At 37.8% G+C, this 22,715-nt stretch overlaps 1 protein-coding gene across 1 annotated transcript in view; it reads right to left on the minus strand.

Moving 5' to 3' along the window:
- Positions 1 to 22,715, minus strand: part of ZNF385D (zinc finger protein 385D) — a 341,200-nt gene that overhangs the window by 248,853 nt on the left and 69,632 nt on the right. Inside the window, exon 2 of the mRNA XM_037845674.1 lies at positions 19,055 to 19,197. Coding sequence (XP_037701602.1) covers positions 19,055 to 19,197 — 143 coding nt within the window. The remainder of the gene's footprint in view (positions 1 to 19,054; positions 19,198 to 22,715) is intronic.

A 22,715-nucleotide genomic window follows, 5' to 3' on the forward strand; every position in this document is an offset into this window, starting at 1 on the left:
ACAGGCAGAGAGAGACCACTGAAATGCTAATGACCTCCGCATAGGGGGTCTATCTTCTCTAAGAGGAAAGGGGTGGGGCCCAGCTCTACTACCTGCCTTTCATTCAGGACTTGGGGAAAAAGAGCCACACCTCCTTACACCAGTCAAGAATTACAGGCTAACAGGCACCACCTGCTGGGCAGAAAAACACAGTGACCGGAGGCATCAGAGGGTGTAGCAATTTTCTAAGACACACCCTCAAGGAAACCAGATACTGAATATTTCTTCCTTCTGGGACCTGAGCCCATTCTGGTCTGGGGAGGCCTGATTGGGGTAACCAAGGAAATCATGCCTAGACAACAGAAAACTACAACCTACACCAAGAAAAATGAGGTTATGGCCCGGTCAGGGGAACAAACTTGCACTTCAACTGTGATGCAGGAATTGAAACAACTAATAATAAGTCAATTCAAAAAGTTTAGGGAAGATACGGTGAAAGAGCTGAACCGTATAATGAAAACACAGGACATACATAAGGTAGAAATTGAAACTTCAAAAAACCAACTGGCAGAATCTATGGAAATGAAAAGCACAACACAAGAGATGAAAGACACAATGGAAACATACAACAGCAGACCTCAAGAAGCAGAAGAAAACACTCAGGAACTGGAGAACAAGGCACCTGATAGACTACACACAAAAGAACAGATAGAGAAAAGAATGGAAAAATATGAGCAACGTCTCTGGGAACTTAAAGACAAAACAAAAAGCATGAATTTACATGTCATTGGTGTCCCAGAAGGAGAAGAGAAGGGAAAAGGGGCAGAAGCAATAATAGAGGAAATAATCAATGAAAATTTCCCATCTCTTATGAAAGATATAAAATTACAGATCCAAGAAGCACAGCATACCCCAAACAGAATAGATCTGAATAGGCCTATGCCAAGACACTTAATAATCAGATTATCAAACATCAAAGATAAAGAGAGAATCCTGAAAGCAGCAAGAGAGAAGCGAACTATCACATACAAAGGAAGCTTAATAAGACTATGTGTGGATTTCTCAGTAGAAACCATGGAGGCAAGAAGGAAGTGGGGTGATATATTTAAGGTACTGAAAGAGAAAAACCACCAACCAAGAATCCTATATCCGGCAAAACTATCCTTCAGATATGAGGGAAAGCTTAAAATATTCTCTGACAAACAGACAATGACAGAGTTTGTGAACAAGATACCTGCTCTACAGGAAACACTAAAGGAAGCACTGCAGACAGAAAGGAAAAGACAGGAGTGAGAGGTTTGGAAAACAATTTTGGGAGATAGTAGCACAGCAATGTATGTACACTGAACAAAGATGACTGTGAATATGGTTGAAAGAAGAAGGCCGGGATCATGTGGGACACCAGAACAAAAGACGAATGATAAAGACTGGGATTGTGTAACTCAGGGAAACCTAGGATGCTCACGATTGTAATAAAAGGCACAAATATGTTTTTCCATGAGGTAGAACAAATGAATGCCAACATTGCAAGGTGTTAAAAATAGGGTGGGATTGGGAGGAAACTACAATCAATGCAAACTAGAGGCTAGAATTAACAGAAACATTGTGTTATGCTTCCTTTAATGTAACAAAAGCAATATACCAAAGCTAAAGCATATGGGGGGGTGGGGAATAGGGGAAGGGTATGGGACTCCTGGCATTGGTGATGTTGTCTGACTCTTTATTCTACTTTAAGTTAATGCTATCTTTCCTTTTGTCACCTTCTAGCTATCAAGTTTTTTGTTTGTTTGTTTTTCTCTCTTGCTCTTGCCTTTTTCTTTTGCCTCTCTGCCATCTTTGACTCTTCCTCCATCTTTGTGGAAGAAATGTCCTTACACAGAGTGGCGATGGTGCTCAATACATAAATACTTGACTATACGGGGAACCAACGATTGTTTAATTAGGATGGAATGTATAGTGTTTGAACAAAAACATCTTAAAAGAAATGGGTTGATGAAGAAACCTTGAGGGCACTGTATTGAGTGAAATAAGACAGACACATAAAAGCAAAGATTTCATGGTCTCACTGATATGAACTAATTATAATATGTAAACTCATAGACATGAAATATAAGTTACGAGGATATAGAATGAGGCTGAAGAATGGGGAGCAGTTGCTTATTATAAGCATAATGTTCAACTAGGGTGAACTTAAATATTTGGAAATGGACAGGGGTGATGGTAGCATGTAATGAGAATAACTAACAGTGCTAAAAGGTGTGTGAAGGTGGTGGAAAGGGTAAGCTCAGAGTCATGTATATCACCAGAAGGAAGGTTGGAGGTTAAAAGTTGGGAATGTATAAAACAGTGAATCTTGTGGTGGACAATGTCCATGATTAACTATACAAGTATTAGAAATCTCTCTCACGAACTAGAACAAATGTATATCAATATAACTAGAGGTTAATAATAGAGAGGCATATAGGGAAAAAATATATACCTATTGCAAACTATATACTACAGTTAGTAGTATTTTAACATTTTTTCATCAACAGTAACAAATGTACTATAGCAAAACTATGAATCAATAATGGAGGGAGGCATGGTTAGGGATATGGGGGGATGTGAGTTTCCTTTTTTGTGTCTTTGTTTCTTTTCTGGAGTAGTGAAAATGTTCTAAAAATTGAAAAAAAAAATTTGTGTTGATGGATGCACAGCTGTGTGGTGGTGCCGTGGGCAATCGATTGTACACTTTGGATCTTTGGATAGTTGTATGATATCGGAACAATCTCAATTAAAAAAAAAAGAAAAATTTAAAAAAAGTAAAAAAAGAAAAAGAAGAGAAAGAAACAGACAAAGAAACAGGAGGTACAACAAGAAGGTGGAGGTGGGGAGGGGTATAGGAACAGTGTTTGTGTATGCTATTGAAGTTAAGTTGGTATCAAATGAAACATGACTATTATAAATTGGATGTTCAATTTAAGTCCCATGGTAACCACAAAGAAAATATCTGAAAAATATATACAGAAGGAAATGAGAAAGGACTCAAAGTGGTACATTACCAAAAATCAAATGAATATGAAAGTAGGCATTAATGGAAGAATTGAGGAACAAAAAAGTTAAAAGACTTAGAAAGACAAAATGGCAAAATGGTAGAAGAAAGTTTTTCATTATCAGCAGTTACCTGAAATGTAGAAGGATTAAACTCTCCAGTTAAAAGGCCAAGATCAGCAGACTATATTAAAAAGCAAGACTCAGCTATAGACTATTTATAAGAGATTAACCCTAAATTAAAAGACACAAGTAGACTGAAGGTGAAAGATGTGGGGAAAAAAAAACCAAGCACATTGTAAACCCAAAAAGAGCTTGGGTAGCTATACTAATAGCAGATAAAATAGACTTTAAGTAAAAAACAGTTACAAAGGACAAGAAGGTAATTATATCCAGTGGTAACTGGGTACTCATCATTAATTGGTTCCAAGAAGTGCGATGAGTACTAAAAATGACAAGTACCAAACAAATTTTTCCCATAAGGAATAATGTAAATAAATTTAATGCAAAGACTGCACATTTTTAAGGCAATATGTAAAAAGATAGGGTTGTATATCATTACTTTACATGAGAAATAAACCCAAAAGTTAATTAATACTTAGATTAAATAAAAGAAAAACTTCACTTTACCTGTACTGAGAAGAGTCCACGGCCTAAGGGGGTGGTGGGAGGAAAGCGGTGAGGAGGGGAGTTTACACGGAGTGATGCCTGGAAGAAAAGCCCCCTCTAATAGCACCTCGGGCACTTGCACTTCAGGAGTTCTTTCTCTTTTCTGCCTTTTTTCAACTTGCACCACAGGCTCTGACACACTCTCTGTCACCTTCACTAAAAACTTATCCAATGAGGACTGCTTCTGTATTCTTCTCAGAATGCCTCAAAAATGTGAAATTATTTGGTCATTCAATAAATTCACATTTCTGCCTGTCAGAGCTTTGTCTGGATGGTACTTCTCCACAAAGTTTTGAACTTCTGTCCATTTTGCACACATTTCTTTTATTAAGGAACTGGGGACATCCTCCCTTATCTCCCCCTCACCTGAAGAAATTTCTTCAGGCACTTCTTGTTGCTGCTCCTTCTGTAGTTCCTGCAGCTCCTCAGTGCTGAGGTCTGTGTCACAATGTTCCTCCACTGACTCCTCAACATCAGCAACTTTGACCTCCAGACCCATGGATTGGTCCAAAGATACAAAAATCCTGCACAACTGTACCCTCTATACTTGCAGGCTTAGGGTCAGCCTCAAATCCTTCAAAGACTCTCTGAGTCACAGCTTCTGGACACAAATTCTTCCATGCCGAATTCATTGTCCTATAAGAGACTCCTTTCCAGGACCTATCAATAAGGTTAAGGCAGTGCAGGATATGGAAATGCTCCCTCCAGAATTCTGTGAGGGTCAACTGGGTGTCAGAGGTGATCTCAAAGCACCTCAGGAAAAGCACCTTGATGTACAACTTTTTTGAGGTTTGAAATGACCTGCTGGTCCATGGGCTGGATGAGAGGAATAGTGTTGGGGGGGCAGAAACCTTATAGTGATAAAGCTGAACTCCTCTAGTAAGTCATTCTCTATACCTCGAGGGTGGGCAGCCACATTGTCCAAAAGTAGGAGACCTCTCAGAGGCAAATCTTTCCCCAGCAAATATTTTTTCACTGAGGGACCAGGCACTTCATTTATCCACTCGGTGAAAAATTGCCTCGTGACCCAAGCTTTGCTGTTTGCCCTCCGCATCACATGGAGTTTGCTTTTTAAGACATGCTTCTTGAAAACTCACAGGCTTTAACTATGATAGACTAGTAGAGGCTTGAGTTTTAAGTTCCCACTAGCATTCACACACAAAAGAGTGAGCCTAACCTTCACTGGTTTGTGGCCTATTTTGGTTTGTTTTGTTTTTTCCTCTTTTGTGATGTAGGTTCTACTTGACATTTTTTTCCAAAAAAGTCTGGTCTCATCACAGTTAAAACCTTGGTGGGGAATAAAACCCTCGGCCCCCACATAGTCTTGAAATTCACTGATGAATTCATCAGCAGCCTTTTTATTAGCACTCACTGCCTCGCCATGCCTCACAACACTATGGATGCTGGTCCACTTTTTAAAATTATCAAACCAGCTGTGGCTGCCCTTAAAAACTTCAACACTTTCATCACTTGGTCCTGGTTTGTCTTTCAAAAGAGTGACATGCAACAGTTTTACTGTTTCACATATCATGACTTCCTATACACTGTCGCCTGCTCGTTTACCCAAATTAACAACAACTTTTCAACTTCCTTGAGTGTTTGGGAATGCTGCTCTTTTAACTGCTTTAACTGCTTTTGCAAAATCAGCCTTTTATCGTCTCTTTATTCCTAATAATGGTGGAGGCTGTTGTTCTAGGAATACTGTATTCTCTAGCAAGATCAATAATGCAAATCCGCTCTCATATTTGCCTATTATTTCTTTTCTGGTCACTGGTGGTATGAAGTAATTTTCTTTTCTGCTCAGCACTATCACTGCCCATTTTCTTAGGGCATGATGAGAAACAAAAAGCTCAAAAATATACAAAATGACCACAGAAGCTAAGATATGACCATAAAGGGATGTGCACAGGGCTAGAGCTACCATGCAACTAACGTGGGATACTTTGTTTCAGCAGGAAAGGGCAGCAAGTCATGGCGCAACAGACACTGACAAGTTCTAGCTTGTGCATCAGGTACCAAACAAATGACAAGTACCGGGACAAAGTTTTCATGTCAAAATGCGTCGTGTACCAAATTCAATGAGTTTCAAAACAGTCGAGTACCAAGGTATGACTGTATTGATAAAGGTGTTGATTCAACAAGAAGACATAACAATTACATATACATATGTACATGTTAGCAAAGCCTCAAAATATATAAAGTAAATATTCACAGATTTGAAGGAAGAAATAGTTCCAATAGGAGACTTCAATATACCTCTTTCAATAATGGATAGATTATCTTGGCAGAAGATCAATAAGGAATTAGAAGACTTAAATGATACTATAAACCAACAAGAACTAATACATATATCTACATACCTATATATAGATACAGAACACTTCACCCAACAGCAGAAGAATATACTTCTTCTCCAGTGCACGTGGATCATTCTCCAGGAGAGCCCAAATGTTAAGTCACAAAACAATCTCAATAAATTTAAAATATTGAAGTCATACAACATATCTTCTCTGAACACAGTGGAATGAAGCTAGAAATAAATAACAAAGGGAGAACTGGAAAATTCACAAATACGTGGAAATTAAACAACATATGCTTTAAAAACCAATGGTTCAAAGAAGAAATCACAGGGGAAACTCACAGAAGTGAATAAAAACAAAAACACAAGATACAAAAATATATGGAATTCAGCAAAGGCTAGTGCTCAGAGGGAAATTTATAGGTCTAAATTTGTACATTAAAAAAGAAGGAAGACCTCAAATCAGTGACCTAACCTCACAACTAGAGGATCTAGAAAAAGAAGAGCAAATTAAACTCAAAGCAATTAGAAGGAAGGAATTAACAATGATTAGAGTGGAGATCAATGACACAGACAATTAAAAAAAAAAAAAAGCAAACAATAGAGATAATAAACAAAACCAAAAGTTGGTTTTATAAAGATCAACAAAATTGAAAAACCATTAACTAGAACAACAAAGACAAAAAGAGAGAGGACAGAAATAATTAAAATCAGAAATGAAAGGGGGGCATTACTACTGAGCTCACTGAAATAAAAAGGATTATAAGAGGATACTATGAACACCGGCATACCAACAAATTATATAACTAGATGAATGGACAAATTCCTAGAAACACACAAACTACATCACTGACTCAAGAAAAAAGAGAAAATCTCAACAGACCAATAACAAGAGATTGAATCAGTAAGCAAAAGCCTCCCAAGAAAGAAAAACTCAGGGCCAGATTGCTTTAAAGGTGAATTTTACCCAAAATTCCAAGTAGTATTAACACAAATCTTCCTCAAATTCTTCCAAAAAATTGATGAGGAGGGAGCACTCCCTAATTCATCTGATGAGGCCAACATCATCCTAATACCAAAGCCAGACAGATATACAAGAAAAGAAAATTACATACCAATACCCATTACAAATATAAATGCAAAAATCCTTAAAACATTACTAACAACCAAATCCAACTGTACGTTTAAAGAATTATACACCATTGAGGTGGTTTGAAACTGTATGTACCCCATAAAATCATGTTCTTAAATCTAATCCATTCCTGTAAGTGTAAATCTACTGTAAGTAAGATTTCATGAGGTTACAGTTAAAGCATGGCCCAGGATAGGTCTTGATCCTCTTACTGGGGTTCTTTATAAGAGAATGAAATTTAAACAAAGAGAGAGAAAGTCACAGAAGCAAGAAGCCAAAAGCAGCAAAACCCAGAAGATAAGAGACAGACCAGCAGACACCACCATGTGCTTTACCATGTGATACAGGAGTCTAGGATCCCTGGCAGCCAGTCTTCAGGAAGAAAGCACCATATTGATGAAGACTTGATTTGGACACTTTCATGGCCTCAAAACTGTAAGTTTGTAAGCTATTTAATTCCCTTTGTTAAAAATGCCAACCCATTTCATATTATATTGCTTTCGGCTGCCTAGCAAATGAAAACAACCATGATTTACCCCAGGTATGCAAGGGTGGGTCAACATAAGAAAATCAATTAATGTCACACACCACATCAATAGAATAAAGGAAACACACACACACACACACACACGCACACATATACAAACACAATGTTCTTGATTAATGCAGAAAAGGTATTTGACAAAATTCAGAACCAATTCTTGATTAAAAAAAACATTTAGAAAACTAATAAAGTATGGACATTTTCTCAACATGATAAAGGGCATATATAAAACACCCATAACTAACATCATAATGTTTCCTCTGAGATCAGGAAAAAGATAAGGATGACAATTGTCAACACTGTTATTTAACATTGTACTAGAAGTTTTAGCCAGAGCAATTATGCAGGAAAAAGAAATTAAAAAACTTCTAAATTGAAAGGAAGAAGTAAAATGTTCCCTATTTATGGAAGACATGATTGTATATACAAAAATCTTGAAAAATCCACAACAAAGCTACTGAAGCTAATAAACAAATTCAGCAAAATGGCAGGGTACAGGATCAACATGCAAATGTCAGTACTGTTTCTATATGTGAGTAATGGACAAGCTGAAGAGGATATCAAGAAAAAAATTGACTTACAATAGCATCTAAAAGAATAAAATATTTAAGAATAAATTTATCCAAGAGTGTAAAAGACTGGTACATAGAAAACTATAAAACATTGCTAAAAGACATCAAAGGAGATCTAAATATATGAAAGACTATTCCATGTTCTTGGATTGAAAGATTAAATATGGCTAAGATGTCAATTCTACCTAAAGTGGTTTACAGATTCAATGAAATCCCAATCATAATTCAAAGAGCCTTCTTCACAGAAATAGAAAAGCCAATCATCAAATTGATATGGAAGGGTAAGTGGTCCTGAATAGCCCAAATCTTCCTGAAATAGAAGAATGAAGTTGCAAGACTCCCACTTCCTGATTTCTTAACTTATCGCAATGCTATAATATTAGAACAACATGGTACTGGTAACGGGACAGACATATAAACCAATGGAATTGAATTGAGAATTCAGAAATAAACCCTCACTTTTATGGTCATTGATTTCCTCAATGAGACCACTCACTGAGGAAAGAATAGTCTCTTCAATAAATATTGCTGGGAAAATTGGATATTCTTATGCAAAAGAATGTAGGTAGACCACTACCTCATACCATATATAAAAATTAAATCAAAATTGATCAAAGACCTAAATACAAGAACCGAAAGTATGAAACTCCTAGATGAAAACATAGCAAAGTATCTTCAGGACCTTGTGTTATTCAATGATTTCTTAGACACAAAAAGCATAAGCAACAAAAGAAAAATAAGACAAATAGGCCTTCATCAAAATTAAAAAATTTTGCCATCCATGGCTTTCATCATGAAAGTAAAAAGAGAAGAGGAGGCGGGGCAAGATGGTGGACTGGTGACCTGTATGTTTTAGTTACTCCTCCAGGAAAGTAGGTAGAAAGCCAGGAACTGCGTGGACTGGACACCACAGAGCAATCTGACTTTGGGCATAATTCATACAACACTCATGAAAATGTGGAACTGCTGAGATCAGCGAAATCTGTAAGTTTCTGTGGCCAGGGGACCCGCACCCCTCCCTGCCAGGCTCAGTCCCGTGGGAGGAGGGGCTGTCAGCTCCAGGAAGGAGAAGGGAGAACTGCAGTGGCAGCCCTTATCAGAAACTCATTCTACTGATCCAAACTCCAACCATAGATAGACTGAGACCAGACACCAGAAAATCTGAGAGCAGCCAGCCCAGCAGAGAGGAGATAGGCATAGAAAAAAAACAGCACGAAAAACTCCAAAATAAAAGCGGAGGATTTTTGGAGTTCTGGTGAACATAGACAGGGGAAGGGCAGAGCTCAGGCCCTGAGGCTCATATTCAAATCCCGAAGAAAAGCTGATCTCTCTGCCCTGTGGACCTTTTCTTAATGGCCCTAATTGCTTTGTCTCTTAGCATTTCAATAACCCATTAGATCTGTGAGGAGGGCCCTTTTTTTTCTTTTTTTAATCCTTTTTTCTTTTTCTAAAACAATTACTCTAAGAAGCCCAATACAGAAAGCTTCAAAGACTTGCAATTTGGGCAGGTCAAGACAAGAGCAGAACTAAGAGAGCTCTGAGACAAAAGGCAATAATCCAGTGGCTGAGAAAATTCACTGAACACCACAACTTCCCAAGAAAAGGGGGGTGTCCGCTCACAGCCATCATCCTGGTGGACAGGAAACACTCCTGCCCATCGCCAGCCCCATAGCCCAGAGCTGCCCCAGACAACCCAGTGTGATGGAAGTGCTTCAAATAACAGGCACAAACCACAAAACTGGGCGTGGACATTAGCCTTCCCTGCAACCTCAGCTGATTGTCCCAGAGTTGGGAAGGTGGAGCAGTGGGAATTAACAAAGCCCCATTCAGCCATCATTTCAGCAGACTGGGAGCCTCCCTACACAGCCCAGCAGCCCAGAACCGCCCTGGGGGGACAGCACTCACCTGTGACATAGCACAGTCATCCCTTAACAAAGGACCAGGGGGTGCACAGCCTAGAAGAGGGACCCACTTGCAAGTCTCAGGAGCCATACACCAATACCAAGGACTTGTGGGTCAGTGGCAGAGACAGACTGTGGCAGGACTGAACTGAAGGATTAGACTATTGCAGCAGCTTTAAAACTCCAGGATCACCAGGGAGATTTGATTGTTAGAGCCACCCCCCCTCCCTGACGGCCCAGAAACACGCCCCATATACAGGGCGGGCAACACCAACTACACACACAAGCTTGGTACACCAATTGGACCCCACAAGACTCACTCCCCCACTCACCACAAAGGCAAAGCAGGGGAGAACTGGCCTGTGGAGAACAGGTGGTTTGTGGACGCCACCTGCTGGTTAGTTAGAGAAAGTGTACTCCACGAAGCTGTAGATCTGATAAATTAGAGATAAGGACTTCAATTGGTCTACAAATCCTAAAAGAACCCTATCAAGTTCAGCAAATGCCAAGAGGCCAAAAACAACAGAAAATTATAAAGCATATGAAAAAACCAGACGATATGGATAACCCAAGCCCAAGCACCCAAATCAAAAGATCAGAAGAGACACAGCACCTAGAGCAGCTACTCAAACAACTAAACATGAACAATGAGACCATAGTATGGGATACAAACTATATCAAGAAGACCCTAGAAGAACATAAAGAAGACATTGCAAGACTAAATAAAAAAATAGATGATCTTATGGAAATTAAAGAAACTGTTGACCAAATTAAAAAGATTCTGGACACTCATAGTACAAGACTAGAGGAAGCTGAACAACGAATTAGTGACCTGGAAGATAACAGAATGGAAAATGAAAGCATCAAAGAAAGAATGGGGAAAAAAATTGAAAAAATCGAAATGGACCTCAGGGATATGATAGATAATATAAAACGTCCGAATATAAGACTCATTGGTGTTCCAGAAGGGGAAGAAAAGGGTAAAGGTCTAGGAAGAGTATTCAAAGAAATTGTTGGGGAAAACTTCCCAAATCTTCTAAACAACATAAATACACAAATCATAAATGCTCAGTGAACTCCAAATAGAATAAATCCAAATAAACCCACTCCAAGACATATTCTGATCACACTGGCAAACACAGAAGAGAAGGAGCAAGTTCTGAAAGCAGCAAGAGAAAAGCAATTCACCACATACAAAGGAAACAGCATAAGACTAAGTAGTGACTACCCAGCAGCCACCATGGAGGCGAGAAGGCAATGGCACGATGTATTTAAAATTCTGAGTGAGAAAAATTTCCAACCAAGAATACTTTATCCAGCAAAGCTCTCCTTCAAATTTGAGGGAGAGCTTAAAGTTTTCATGGACAAACAAATTCTGAGAGAATTTGCTAACAAGAGACCTGCCCTACTGGAGATACTAAAGGAAGCCCTACAGACAGAGAAACAAAGAAAGGACAGAGAGACTTGGAGAAAGGTTCAGTACTAAAGAGATTCGGTATGGGTATGAAAAGGATATTAATAGAGAGAGGGGAAAAATATATATGACAAACATAAACCAAAGGATAAGATGGCTGATTCAAGAAATGACTTCACAGTTATAACGTTGAATGTAAATGCCTTAAACTCCCCAATTAAAAGATATAGATTCGCAGAATGGATCAAAAAAAATGAACCATCAACATGTTGCATACAAGAGACTCATCTTAGACACAGGGACACAAAGAAATTGAAAGTGAAAGGATGGAAAAAAATATTTCATGCAAGCTACAGCCAAAAGAAAGCAGGTATAGCAATATTAATCTCAGATAAAATAGACTTTAAATGCAGGGATGTTTTGAGAGACAGAGAAGGCCACTACATACTAATAAAAGGAGCAATTCAACAAGAAGAAATAGCAATCATAAATGTCTACGCACCCAATCAAGGTGCCACAAAATACATAAGAGAAACACTGGCAAAACTAAAGGAAGCAATTGATGTTTCCACAATAATTGTGGGAGACTTCAACACATCACTCTCTCCTATAGATAGATCAACCAGACAGAAGACCAATAAGGAAATTGAGAACCTAAACAATCTGATAAATGAATTAGATTTAACAGACATATACAGAACATTACATCCCAAATCACCAGGATACACATACTTTTCTAGTGCTCACGGAACTTTCTCCAGAATAGATCATATGCTAGGACATAAAACAAGCCTCAGAAAATTTAAAAAGATTGAAATTATTCAAAGCACATTCTCTCACCACAATGGAATACAATTAGAAGTCAAGAACCATCAGAGACTTAGAAAATTCACAAATACCTGGAGGTTAAACAACACACTCCTAAACAATCAGTGGGTTAAAGAAGAAATAGCAAGAGAAATTGCTAAATATATAGAGACGAATGAAAATGAGAACACGACATACCAAAACCTATGGGATGCAGCAAAAGCAGTACTGAGGGGGGAATTTATAGCACTAAATGCATATATTAAAAAGGAAGAAAGAGCCAAAATCAAAGAAGTAATGGATCAACTGAAGAAGCTAAAAAATGAACAGCAAACCAATCCTAAACCAACTAGAAGAAAAGAAATAACAAGGATTAAAGCAGAAATAAATGACATAGAGAACAAAAAAACAATAGAGAGGATAAATATCACCAAAAGTTGGTTCTTTGAGAAGATCAACAAGATTGACAAGCCTCTAGCTAGACTGACAAAATCAAAGAGAGAGAAGACCCATATAAACAAAATAATGAATGAAAAAGGTGACATAACTGCAGATCCTGAAGAAATTAAAAAAATTATAAGAGGATAGTATGAAGAACTGTATGGCAACAAACTGGATAATGTAGAGGAAATGGATAATTTCCTGGAAACATATGAACAACCTAGACTGACCAGAGAAGAAATAGAAGACCTCAATCAACCCATCACAAGCAAAGAGATCCAATCAGTCATCAAAAATCTTCCCACAAATAAATGCCCAGGGCCAGATGGCTTCACAGGGGAATTCTACCAAACTTTCCAGAAAGAACTGACACCAATCTTACTCAAACTCTTTCAAAACATTGAAGAAAATGGAACACTACCTAACTCATTTTATGAAGCTAACATCAATCTAATACCAAAACCAGACAAAGACGCTACAAAAAAGGAAAACTACCAGCCAGTCTCCCTAATGAATATAGATGCAAAAATTCTCAGCAAAATACTTGCAAATCAAATCCAAAGGCACATTAAAAAAAACATACACCATGACCAAGTGGGGTTCATTCCAGGCATGCAAGGATGGTTCAACATAAGAAAATCAATCAATGTATTACAACACATTAAAAATTCAAAAGGGAAAAATCAAATGATCATCTCAATAGATGCTGAAAAAGCATTTGACAAAATCCAACATCTGTTTTTGATAAAAACACTTCAAAAGGTAGGAATTAAAGGAAACTTCCTCAATATGATAAAGAGCATATATGAAAAACCCATAGCCAGCATAGTACTCAATGGTGAGGGACTGAAAGCCTTCCATCTAAGTTCAGGAAGAAGACAAGGATGTCCGCTGTCACCACTGTTATTCAACATTGTGCTGGAAGTGCTAGCTAGGGCAATCCAGCAAGACAAAGAAATAAAAGGCATCCAAATTGGAAAAGAGGAAGTAAAACTGTCATTGTTTGCAGATGATATGATCTTATATCTGGAAAACCCTGAGAAATCAACGATACAGCTCCTAGAGCTAATAAACAAATTTAGCAAAGTATTGGGATACAAGATTAATGCACATAAGTCAGTAATGTTTCTATATGCTAGAAATGAACAAACTGAAGAGACACTCAAGAAAAAGATACCATTTTCAATAGCAACTAAAAAAATCAAGCACCTAGGAATAAACTTAACTAAAGATGTAAAAGACCTATACAAAGAAAACTACATAACTCCACTAAAAGAAATAGAAGGGGACCTTAAAAGATGGAAAAATATTCCATGTTCATGGATAGGATGGCTAAATGTCATTAAGATGTCAATTGTACCCAATCTCATCTACAGATTCAATGCAATCCCAATCAAAATTCCAACAACCTACTTTGCAGACTTGGAAAAGCTAGTTATCAAATTTATTTGGAAAGGAAAAATGCCTCGAATTGCTAAAGACACTCTAAAAAAGAAAAACAAAGTGGGAGGACTTATACTCCCTGACTTTGAAGCTTATTATAAAGCCACGGTTGTCAAAACAGCATGGTACTGGCACAAAGATAGACATATAGATCAATGGAATCGAATTGAGAATTCGGAGCTAGACCCTCAGATCTATGGCCAACTGATCTTTCATAAGGCCCCCAAAGTCACTGAATTGAGTCATGATAGTCTTTTCAACAAATGGGGCTGGGAGAGTTGGATATCCATATCTAAAAGAATGAAAGAGGACCCCTACCTCACACCCTACACAAAAATTAACTCAAAATGGACGAAAGACCTCAATATAAAAGAAAGTACCATAAAACTCCTAGAAGATAATGTAGGAAAACATCTTCAAGATCTTATATTAGGCAGCCACTTCCTAGACTTTACACCAAAAGCACAGGCAACAAAAGAAAAAATAGACAAATGGGAACTCCTCAAGCTTAGAAGTTTCTGCACCTCAAAGGAATTTCTCAAAAAGGTAAAGAGGCAGCCAACTCAATGGGAAAAATTTTTGGAAACCATTTATCTGACAAAAGACTGTTATCTTGCATACATAAAGAAATCCTACAACTCAATGACAATAGTACAGACAGCCCAATTATAAAATGGGCAAAAGATATGAAAAGACAGTTCTCTGAAGAGGAAATACAAATGGCCAAGAAACACATGAAAAAATGTTCAGCTTCACTAGCTATTAGAGAGATGCAAATTAAGACCACAATGAGATAATATCTCACACCGATTAGAATGGCTGCCATTAAACAAACAGGAAACTACAAATGCTGGAGGGGATGTGGAGAAATTGGAAGTCTTATTCATTGTTGGTGGGACTCTGGAAGTCAGTCTGGCAGTTCCTTAGAAAACTAGATATTGAGTTACCATTCGATCCCGCGATTTCACTTCTCGGTATTTACCTGGAAGATCGGAAAGCAGTGACACAAGCAGATATCTGCACGCCAATGTTCATAGCAGCATTATTCACAATTGCCAAGAGATGGAAACAACCCAAATGTCCTTCAACAGATGAGTGGATAAATAAAATGTGGTATATACACACGATGGAATACTACACGGCAGTAAGAAGGAATGATCTCGTGAAACATATGACAACATGGATGAACCTTGAAGACATAATGCTGAGTGAAGTAAGCCAGGCACAAAAAGAGAAATATTATATGGTACCACTAATGTGAACTTTGAAAAATGTAAAACAAATGGTTTATAATGTAGAATGTAGGGGAACTAGCAATAGAGAGCAATTAAGGAAGGGGGAACAATAATCCAAGAAGAACAGATAAGCTATTTAACGTTCTGGGGATGCCCAGGAATGACTATGGTCTGTTAATTTCTGATGGATATAGTAGGAACAAGTTCACAGAAATGTTGCTATATTAGGTAACTTTCTTGGGGAAAAGTAGGAAGATGTTGGAAGTAAAGCAGTTATCTTAGGTTAGTTGTCTTCTTCGTACTCCCTTGTTATGTTCTCTTTGAAATGTTCTTTTATTGTATGTTTTTTTCTTTTTTTAATTTTTTTTTTCCATACAGTTGATTTAAAAAAGAAAAAAAAGTTAAAAAAAAAAAAACAAGGAAAAAATATGTAGTGCCCCCTTGAGGAGCCTGTGGAGAATGCAGGGGTATTGGCCTACTCCACCTCGATGGTTACTAACATGACCACAGACATAGGGGACTCGTGGTCTGATGGGTTGAGCCCTCTACCATAGGTTTTACACTTGGGAAGACGGTTGCCACAAAGGAGAGGCTAGGCCTCCCTATAATTGTGCCTAAGAGCCTCCTCCCGAATGCCTCTTTGTTGCTCAGATGTGGCCCTTTCTCTCTAGCTAAGGTAACTTGAAAGGTGAAATCACTGCCCTCCCCACTACATGGGTCAGACACCCAGGGCAGTGAATCTCCCTGGCAACGTGGACTATGACTCCCGGGGAGGAATGTAGACCTGGCATCGTGAGACGGAGAACATCTTCTTGACCAAAAGGGGGATGGGAAAGGAAATGAAATAAGCTTCAGTGGCAGAGAGATTCCAAAAGGAGCCGAGAGGTCACTCTGGTGGGCACTCTTATGCACAATTTAGACAACCCTTTTTATGTTCTAAAGAATTGGGGTAGCTGGTGGTGGATACCTGAAACTATCAAACTACAACCCAGAACCCATGAATCTTGAAGACAATTGTATAAAAATGTAGCTTATGAAGGGTGATAATGGGATTGGGAAAGCCATAAGGACCACACTCCATTTTGTCTAGTTTATGGATGGATGAGTAGAAAAATAGGGGAAGGAAACAAACAAACAGACAGACAAAGGTACCCAGTGTTCTTTTTTACTTCAATTGCTCTTTTTCACTTTAATTATTATTCTTGTTATTTTTGTGTGTGTGCTAATGAAGGTGTCAGGGATTGATTTAGGTGATGAATGTACAACTATGTACTGTGAACAATTGAATGTATGATTTGTTTTGTATGACTGCGTGGTATGTGAATATATCTCAATAAAATGAAGGTAAAAAATAATAATAAAAAAAAAAGAAAGTAAAAAGACAACCTACAGAATGCAAGAAAATATTTGGAAACCATATATTCTATAAGGATTTAATACCTAGAAAATATAAAGAAATCCCACACCTGTATAACAAATAGACAACCCAATTAAAATGGATAAAAGACTTGAATAGACATTTCTCCAAAGAAAATATACAAATGGTCAATAAGCACATGAAAAGATGTACAACATCATTAACCATTAGTGATATGCAAATGAAAATCATGAGATAACATCTCACGTCCACTAGGATGACTAGTATTTACAAAAAAAGCTGGGGGATAATAAGTGTTGGAGAGGATGTGGAAAATTGGAACACTCATTCATTATTGATGGGAATGTAAAGTGCTGCAGTAGCTGTGGAAAACAGTTTGGCCAATCCTCGAAAAAGTAAGTGTAGAATTATCATATGACCTGGCAATCCTACTTCTCGGTATATACCCAAAAGAATTCAAAGCAGGGACTCAGAGATATTTGTACACTGATGTTCATAGCAGCATTATTCACAGTTGCCAATAATTGGATGCAACCCAAGTGTCCATCAACGGATGAATGGATAAATATAATATGGTGTATACCTACAATGGAATATTATTTGGCAGGAGAAAGGAATGACGTTCTGATACCTGGACAACATAGATGAAACCTGAAGACATCATGTTGAATGAAATGAGCCGGACACAAAAGGGCAAATATTGTATGATCTCACTAATATGGAATAATTAAAATAAGCAAATTCATAGAGTCAGAAATTAGAATACAGTTAAGCAGGGGCTGGGTTGGGGGTAGGGAATGGAGAGTTAATGCTTAACTGGTATGGAACTGCTATTTGGGGAGATGGAAAAGTTTTGGTAATGGATGGTAGTGATGGCAGGACAACATTCTGAATGAAATTAACACCACTAAATTATATATTTGAATGTGGTTAAAAGGAGGAAATTATAGGTTATAGATATGTTACTTGAATAAAAATTTTAATAAAATAATAAAGGGATTTGATACTAAACCAATTTTTTTCTCCATCCTTATTTAAATACCTAAGATTAGAAACCTGTACTTTGGAAATTGAGCTTTCTGCTGTTATTTATGCTCCATAAATTTTAAAATAAGTTTTCTATGATAATTTGCCTTTGTATCTACCCTTTCAGGGGCAACAAGAAAGCTGTTATTTAAATTACTGGGTATTTAGTGCCTTCCTATCTTAATCCTCTTTGCTTTGGTTATGTTGACATGCCCTGTCACTATTAAGCTCAAACCTGTATTATAACAATTAATGAAAGCTGAATCAGATGACATTAAATTAAAATGTCACTTACTTGTATCTAACCTTTTCAACTCTTCCTTCAATTTCCATCCTAAGAATGCTCTCAGAGTTTGTAAAAAAAAAAAAAAAAAAAAAGATGTGGTGGTGTAATAAGACAATAATTTCCTTTAAAAACAATTTAAGTGCATGTGTAGTTAAGAAGCTCTTGTATATTTATCATTTGGTAAAAAATTTCTGGAGGAAAAAAATGATGTTGAACCTGATGCATCTGCCAACTTATAAAAACACTATATATAGAGGCAAGAAAGTAATTGAACTCATGCTGAGAAAACTGTTGGCAAAGCTCCCCAAAACTGCAGAAAGTAATTTAAGAAAGTCTTAACTTGAGCAACTATGGTTGAGCAAAAAGAAAAGAAATAATATTAAAACTCTTCCTACCAGAGCCCTGAGCTGTTCTGTTTTAAGTAGGAAAAAAAAAGTGTCCTATATATAAAATGTATAATTATGATTACCAGGGTCCTCTTTATCAAATTAGAAAAGAAATAACAGTTTTGAAAATTAAAGTTTAGATTACAGATAGAAGAAACAAGAAACACATATTTAAGTTTTTCAATATCTTCTTGAATTCCAATATTCTCTCCAACAAATTCATTAAATTCAATTTGGATATATTCCATCAAAATAATAGAATTGTTGGGGTTACCCAGAAGAAATGACCCAGATCCAATAGGATTGAAATCATTTTCCTCTTCCCTTGAACAGGAACCTGGCTCTGACCATCTTCCATAGCCAGGCAAACAACTAATTTCACCCTCGTTTTCGGACAAGCTGTAGGATAAATGATACAGCAAAATGGAGCACAGTAAGTGAACGACCCATGGCCTTTAAGGTTTTCCAGTACCTACCACCCTGGCAGGTGCAAATTTGGCCATGGTACTTACCGCATTAAAATTGGGGAAGAGGCTGACTGCAGCAGCAGTATCAAGAGGAAAGGGAAGAAACGGTTTAATATCCAGCGATGGTTGCAAAGGAGGGGCTGGTGGACGGACCAGGGCTGGGAGAGCAGGGCTCTGGCATGTACCACCTGCAGAGAGGAGAGCAAAAGGAGCAGTCACTAAAAACAAAAAACAAAAAAACACCAAGATCTCTCTCTCTAGAGCAAAGGCCAGCTATGTGGGTTCACTAGAAAAAAAACAAGATGTGGAATCTACTGAACTCAACTGAGAACGGCCAAATGAACAGATTTGCCCTTAAGCAGAGGGAGCTAGTTGAGCTGCTCCCTTTTCTTCAGATGATAACTATCTGGCTATGAAAGGAAGAGGTAACATTGCAAATAAGTAACCAATCACTCCCTAATCTGTGCTTCCCTTTTTGCCCAGAATTCTGGATTGGGTCAGCAATAAATATGTAGCCAAGATACCTTGTTTCAAAAGGAAAACCCCTCCATTGCAGCTTCATTTCTGCACCCTAACTTCTGCTTTGAATATGCATCCAGTGTGAGTGATTATTTTACAGAACTGCTTTTTTCCAGCCCATCTAAAACTCTGGCACCAAGATGACCTGGCACAGAAAAGAAACAACTGCAAACACAAGACCTTACTGCTCTGGCAACTGAAGGATTAAAACCCATTAAACAGTGCTAAAAGTCAAGCAAATCCCTGAAGCTGTTCAGCACCCCTATAGCTTTGAATATTCAACAACTACCTGCCCCCTTCCCAGTTATGAGTATATGGAATTTAGGAAGGTCACCAATGAACAAGCAGTGTGAACATTATGCCAACAAAGACCTCCCCCCAAACACATTTTGCATACTAATAGGCACCAGCTGTTAGCAAGAGAGCACAAGACTTTGCCCTGTGTTATAGGACACTGCTGTACCAAGAAGTTGGAAGGATAGAAGCTCATCCTCAGCATTCAGAGTATCCTATAATTTGGTAATATTCCAAAATATCAATTTGCTGTTAATTAAAGGCTGTTTGAATCCTAGGAAACTGTTAAAATATGCCAGCATTCTTCTAATCTGAGAGGCAAGCAGCAGACTGTAAAAACCTACTGATGAGGATCCAAGGAGCATTAGGAAAACAAAATGTGGTGGGATTATCTGAAGAGAATTTTAGGAGACAGAAGGGAAGAAAGAGGTTCATGTTTGTGCCACATATTTGCCTGCCATCTTGTTCCTAAAGCAAAGTAGTAAGAGGCTCCATATGAATTATCTTTACAGACCTCACAACCAACTCTCGTGGCCAACAGCACACATTAGACCATCATCCTTCTCCCATTCAGTTACCTAAACACAAAGCAAAAGTTCTGCAAATGATTCTCTAATGGTAAACCCAAGCCCATTGGGCCCAAGGATCTGCTAACAAGATAGATGACTTAATAACTATAGCAGAAGCGATCAGTATGGGATTTAAGAAACATCTTAAACAAACAAGAACCATCAACTCTCCTGCTTCCAGGTATAAAGTCAACACAGTTTTTGTTTTGCTGTTTGTTTGTTTTTTTTTCTCCTTCTGTTTTTACCTCCCTCTTGAAAGATTCCTAAGTGACAGCACAACCAACAACTGATGTTTGAATCAGTGAACTAATTAAAAAAATATATGAAGTACAAAGCAGGAAAAAGAGGGTAGATGTTAAAACAAAGATAAAGGCAAAATATAACAAGTCTACATTCTCCAGAGCATACCATAAACTTACTTTATTGTCCACCTGGTACTGTATTAAGTGTGGGTGTGTAAACATCCCTAGTGAGGGTATCCATAAGAATTTGGTGATAGACCTGTCATGAGTTTAGTATTGCTAAAAGTTTTTCTCTGGATGAAAAGTTAAAGCACCGCAATAAATTTTTGCTGGGTGCCTCTTTAGCAAACTCAGAAGTCAAATAAGTTTGGGTTGAAATCAGTGATGTGGTTTAACATGTTCACAAATCAAAATGAGTTTAAATAATTTTAAAAGATTTTCATCTCTGTTACATGTCATGCCTTGTGACAGGTTCTACATATCTATTCATTACATCATTTAATCCAGCATCTCAGAAACTAAGTAAGAGCTAAAATAACCTCATGTAGAGAAACAAGTAAGTTGGGTAACTCTTTAGCTGTTTATGTTGCTTCCACAGACCCCCTCTATAATTCTAATTACAGGAACATATTCTTTAATTATTTCATATCTAAGGCCTCCTCCAGTTCGGGAGATTCAAAGAGATTAAGGAATAGCTCAACCTTTGTTTGTTTGTTTTCTGTTTTTTTTTTATCCAGCACAATGAAAGGTACAAAGAATAAATAAATGTTCATTTGATTGTTAGGTAAAGTTTATTCCACTCTTTGTTCCCCTTCTTCTTCCTCCAGTATGTGTGTTTAATTTACATTTACACACAAGGTTCAAGGTCCTCTCTCATGATAGCAAACAGGGTTTCTGTCCAAAGGGTAGGGGGGAAACATCAAAGAAGAGTACTTAAGTGTTTAGGAAATCAGGGAAAATATTTGTGTTACTCTCTTCCTACTTGTTAGAAGAGAAACCTGACGGATGGGTAGGAAGCAAAGGACACATGACTACATGACTGCACAAATTTGGCCACATGCTGTGTAATGGATGCTGTGGTATGTTTCCCAGAGCCCCTCGGGCCTGGAGCACTCTGTACCCTGGCGGTGGTGAGTGCCGGTAGCACAAGGTTCTCACCTGAGATCCCTTCACAAATTGTTCTGGGCCAAAGGAAGCCGCATCCCCCAAGGCCGTGCTCCCTCCCCAGTGGGGAGGAGTTAATGGCCCCATCCAATGACTGATTAATACCGGAGCTTAATGGCTGTGCTCCCTTGCCTCAAGGTGGGACAACTCCAGAGTCTGTTTCATATGTTCCTCATGGGATCTAGGGTAGGCTGAGACTTCTGTTGTGACCATATAACAGTCAATTTCTTCCTCTGGCCAATCCAAAGCCCTTCACTCCCTCGGATGATGTTTCTAAGAGCACTTCCCAATAAAGCCTCGGAGTCTGAGCCTAGAGGAAATTGACCTGTGACACCAGGGCATAATTTATGATTTTAAGTCTAAATCATGGGTCTAAGTAAAATGCTGAATTGCTTTATTCTAAAAATAAATGGTTGCCTCTGAATCTATAGCACTGATATTGATGCCAAAAATTGAGGCGCCTTCTTAAAAATTATCTAACATCTATGCCTTCAAAATGTAGATAAGGTCTGAAATATTTTACTTGGGTCAATTTGTACATGCCTTGCAGCTAGAATACTATTTGCAAATAATGCAAAATCAAAGCTGGCAAATATAATATGTTTCATCTGTAAAGCACATTAAAATATTCTCCTTGAGGAAACAGCTATTTCATTCCTTCATTTTTTGAATAGAAACTATTGAATCAGGCTATGAATATATGTTTGCTATTATTTTCCTTACCATAAAAATAGCTTGATAGCTTGATAATAATAAACATCAAAGTGTATAATGAATTTGTAGACTTTTCTATATGTCAAAGAGAGTTGTTTTGTTATTATGGTTAACCAATGGTGTCGTTTCATTCATTGAAATGTCCTACTTCTGAAAATACGAATATTCTTAATTTGAGGAAGGCATTTAAAAGCTCCATGGGGT

This window comes from Choloepus didactylus, chromosome 1 (assembly GCF_015220235.1).
Source record: "Choloepus didactylus isolate mChoDid1 chromosome 1, mChoDid1.pri, whole genome shotgun sequence".
NCBI classification, from domain to species: Eukaryota; Metazoa; Chordata; class Mammalia; order Pilosa; family Megalonychidae; genus Choloepus; species Choloepus didactylus.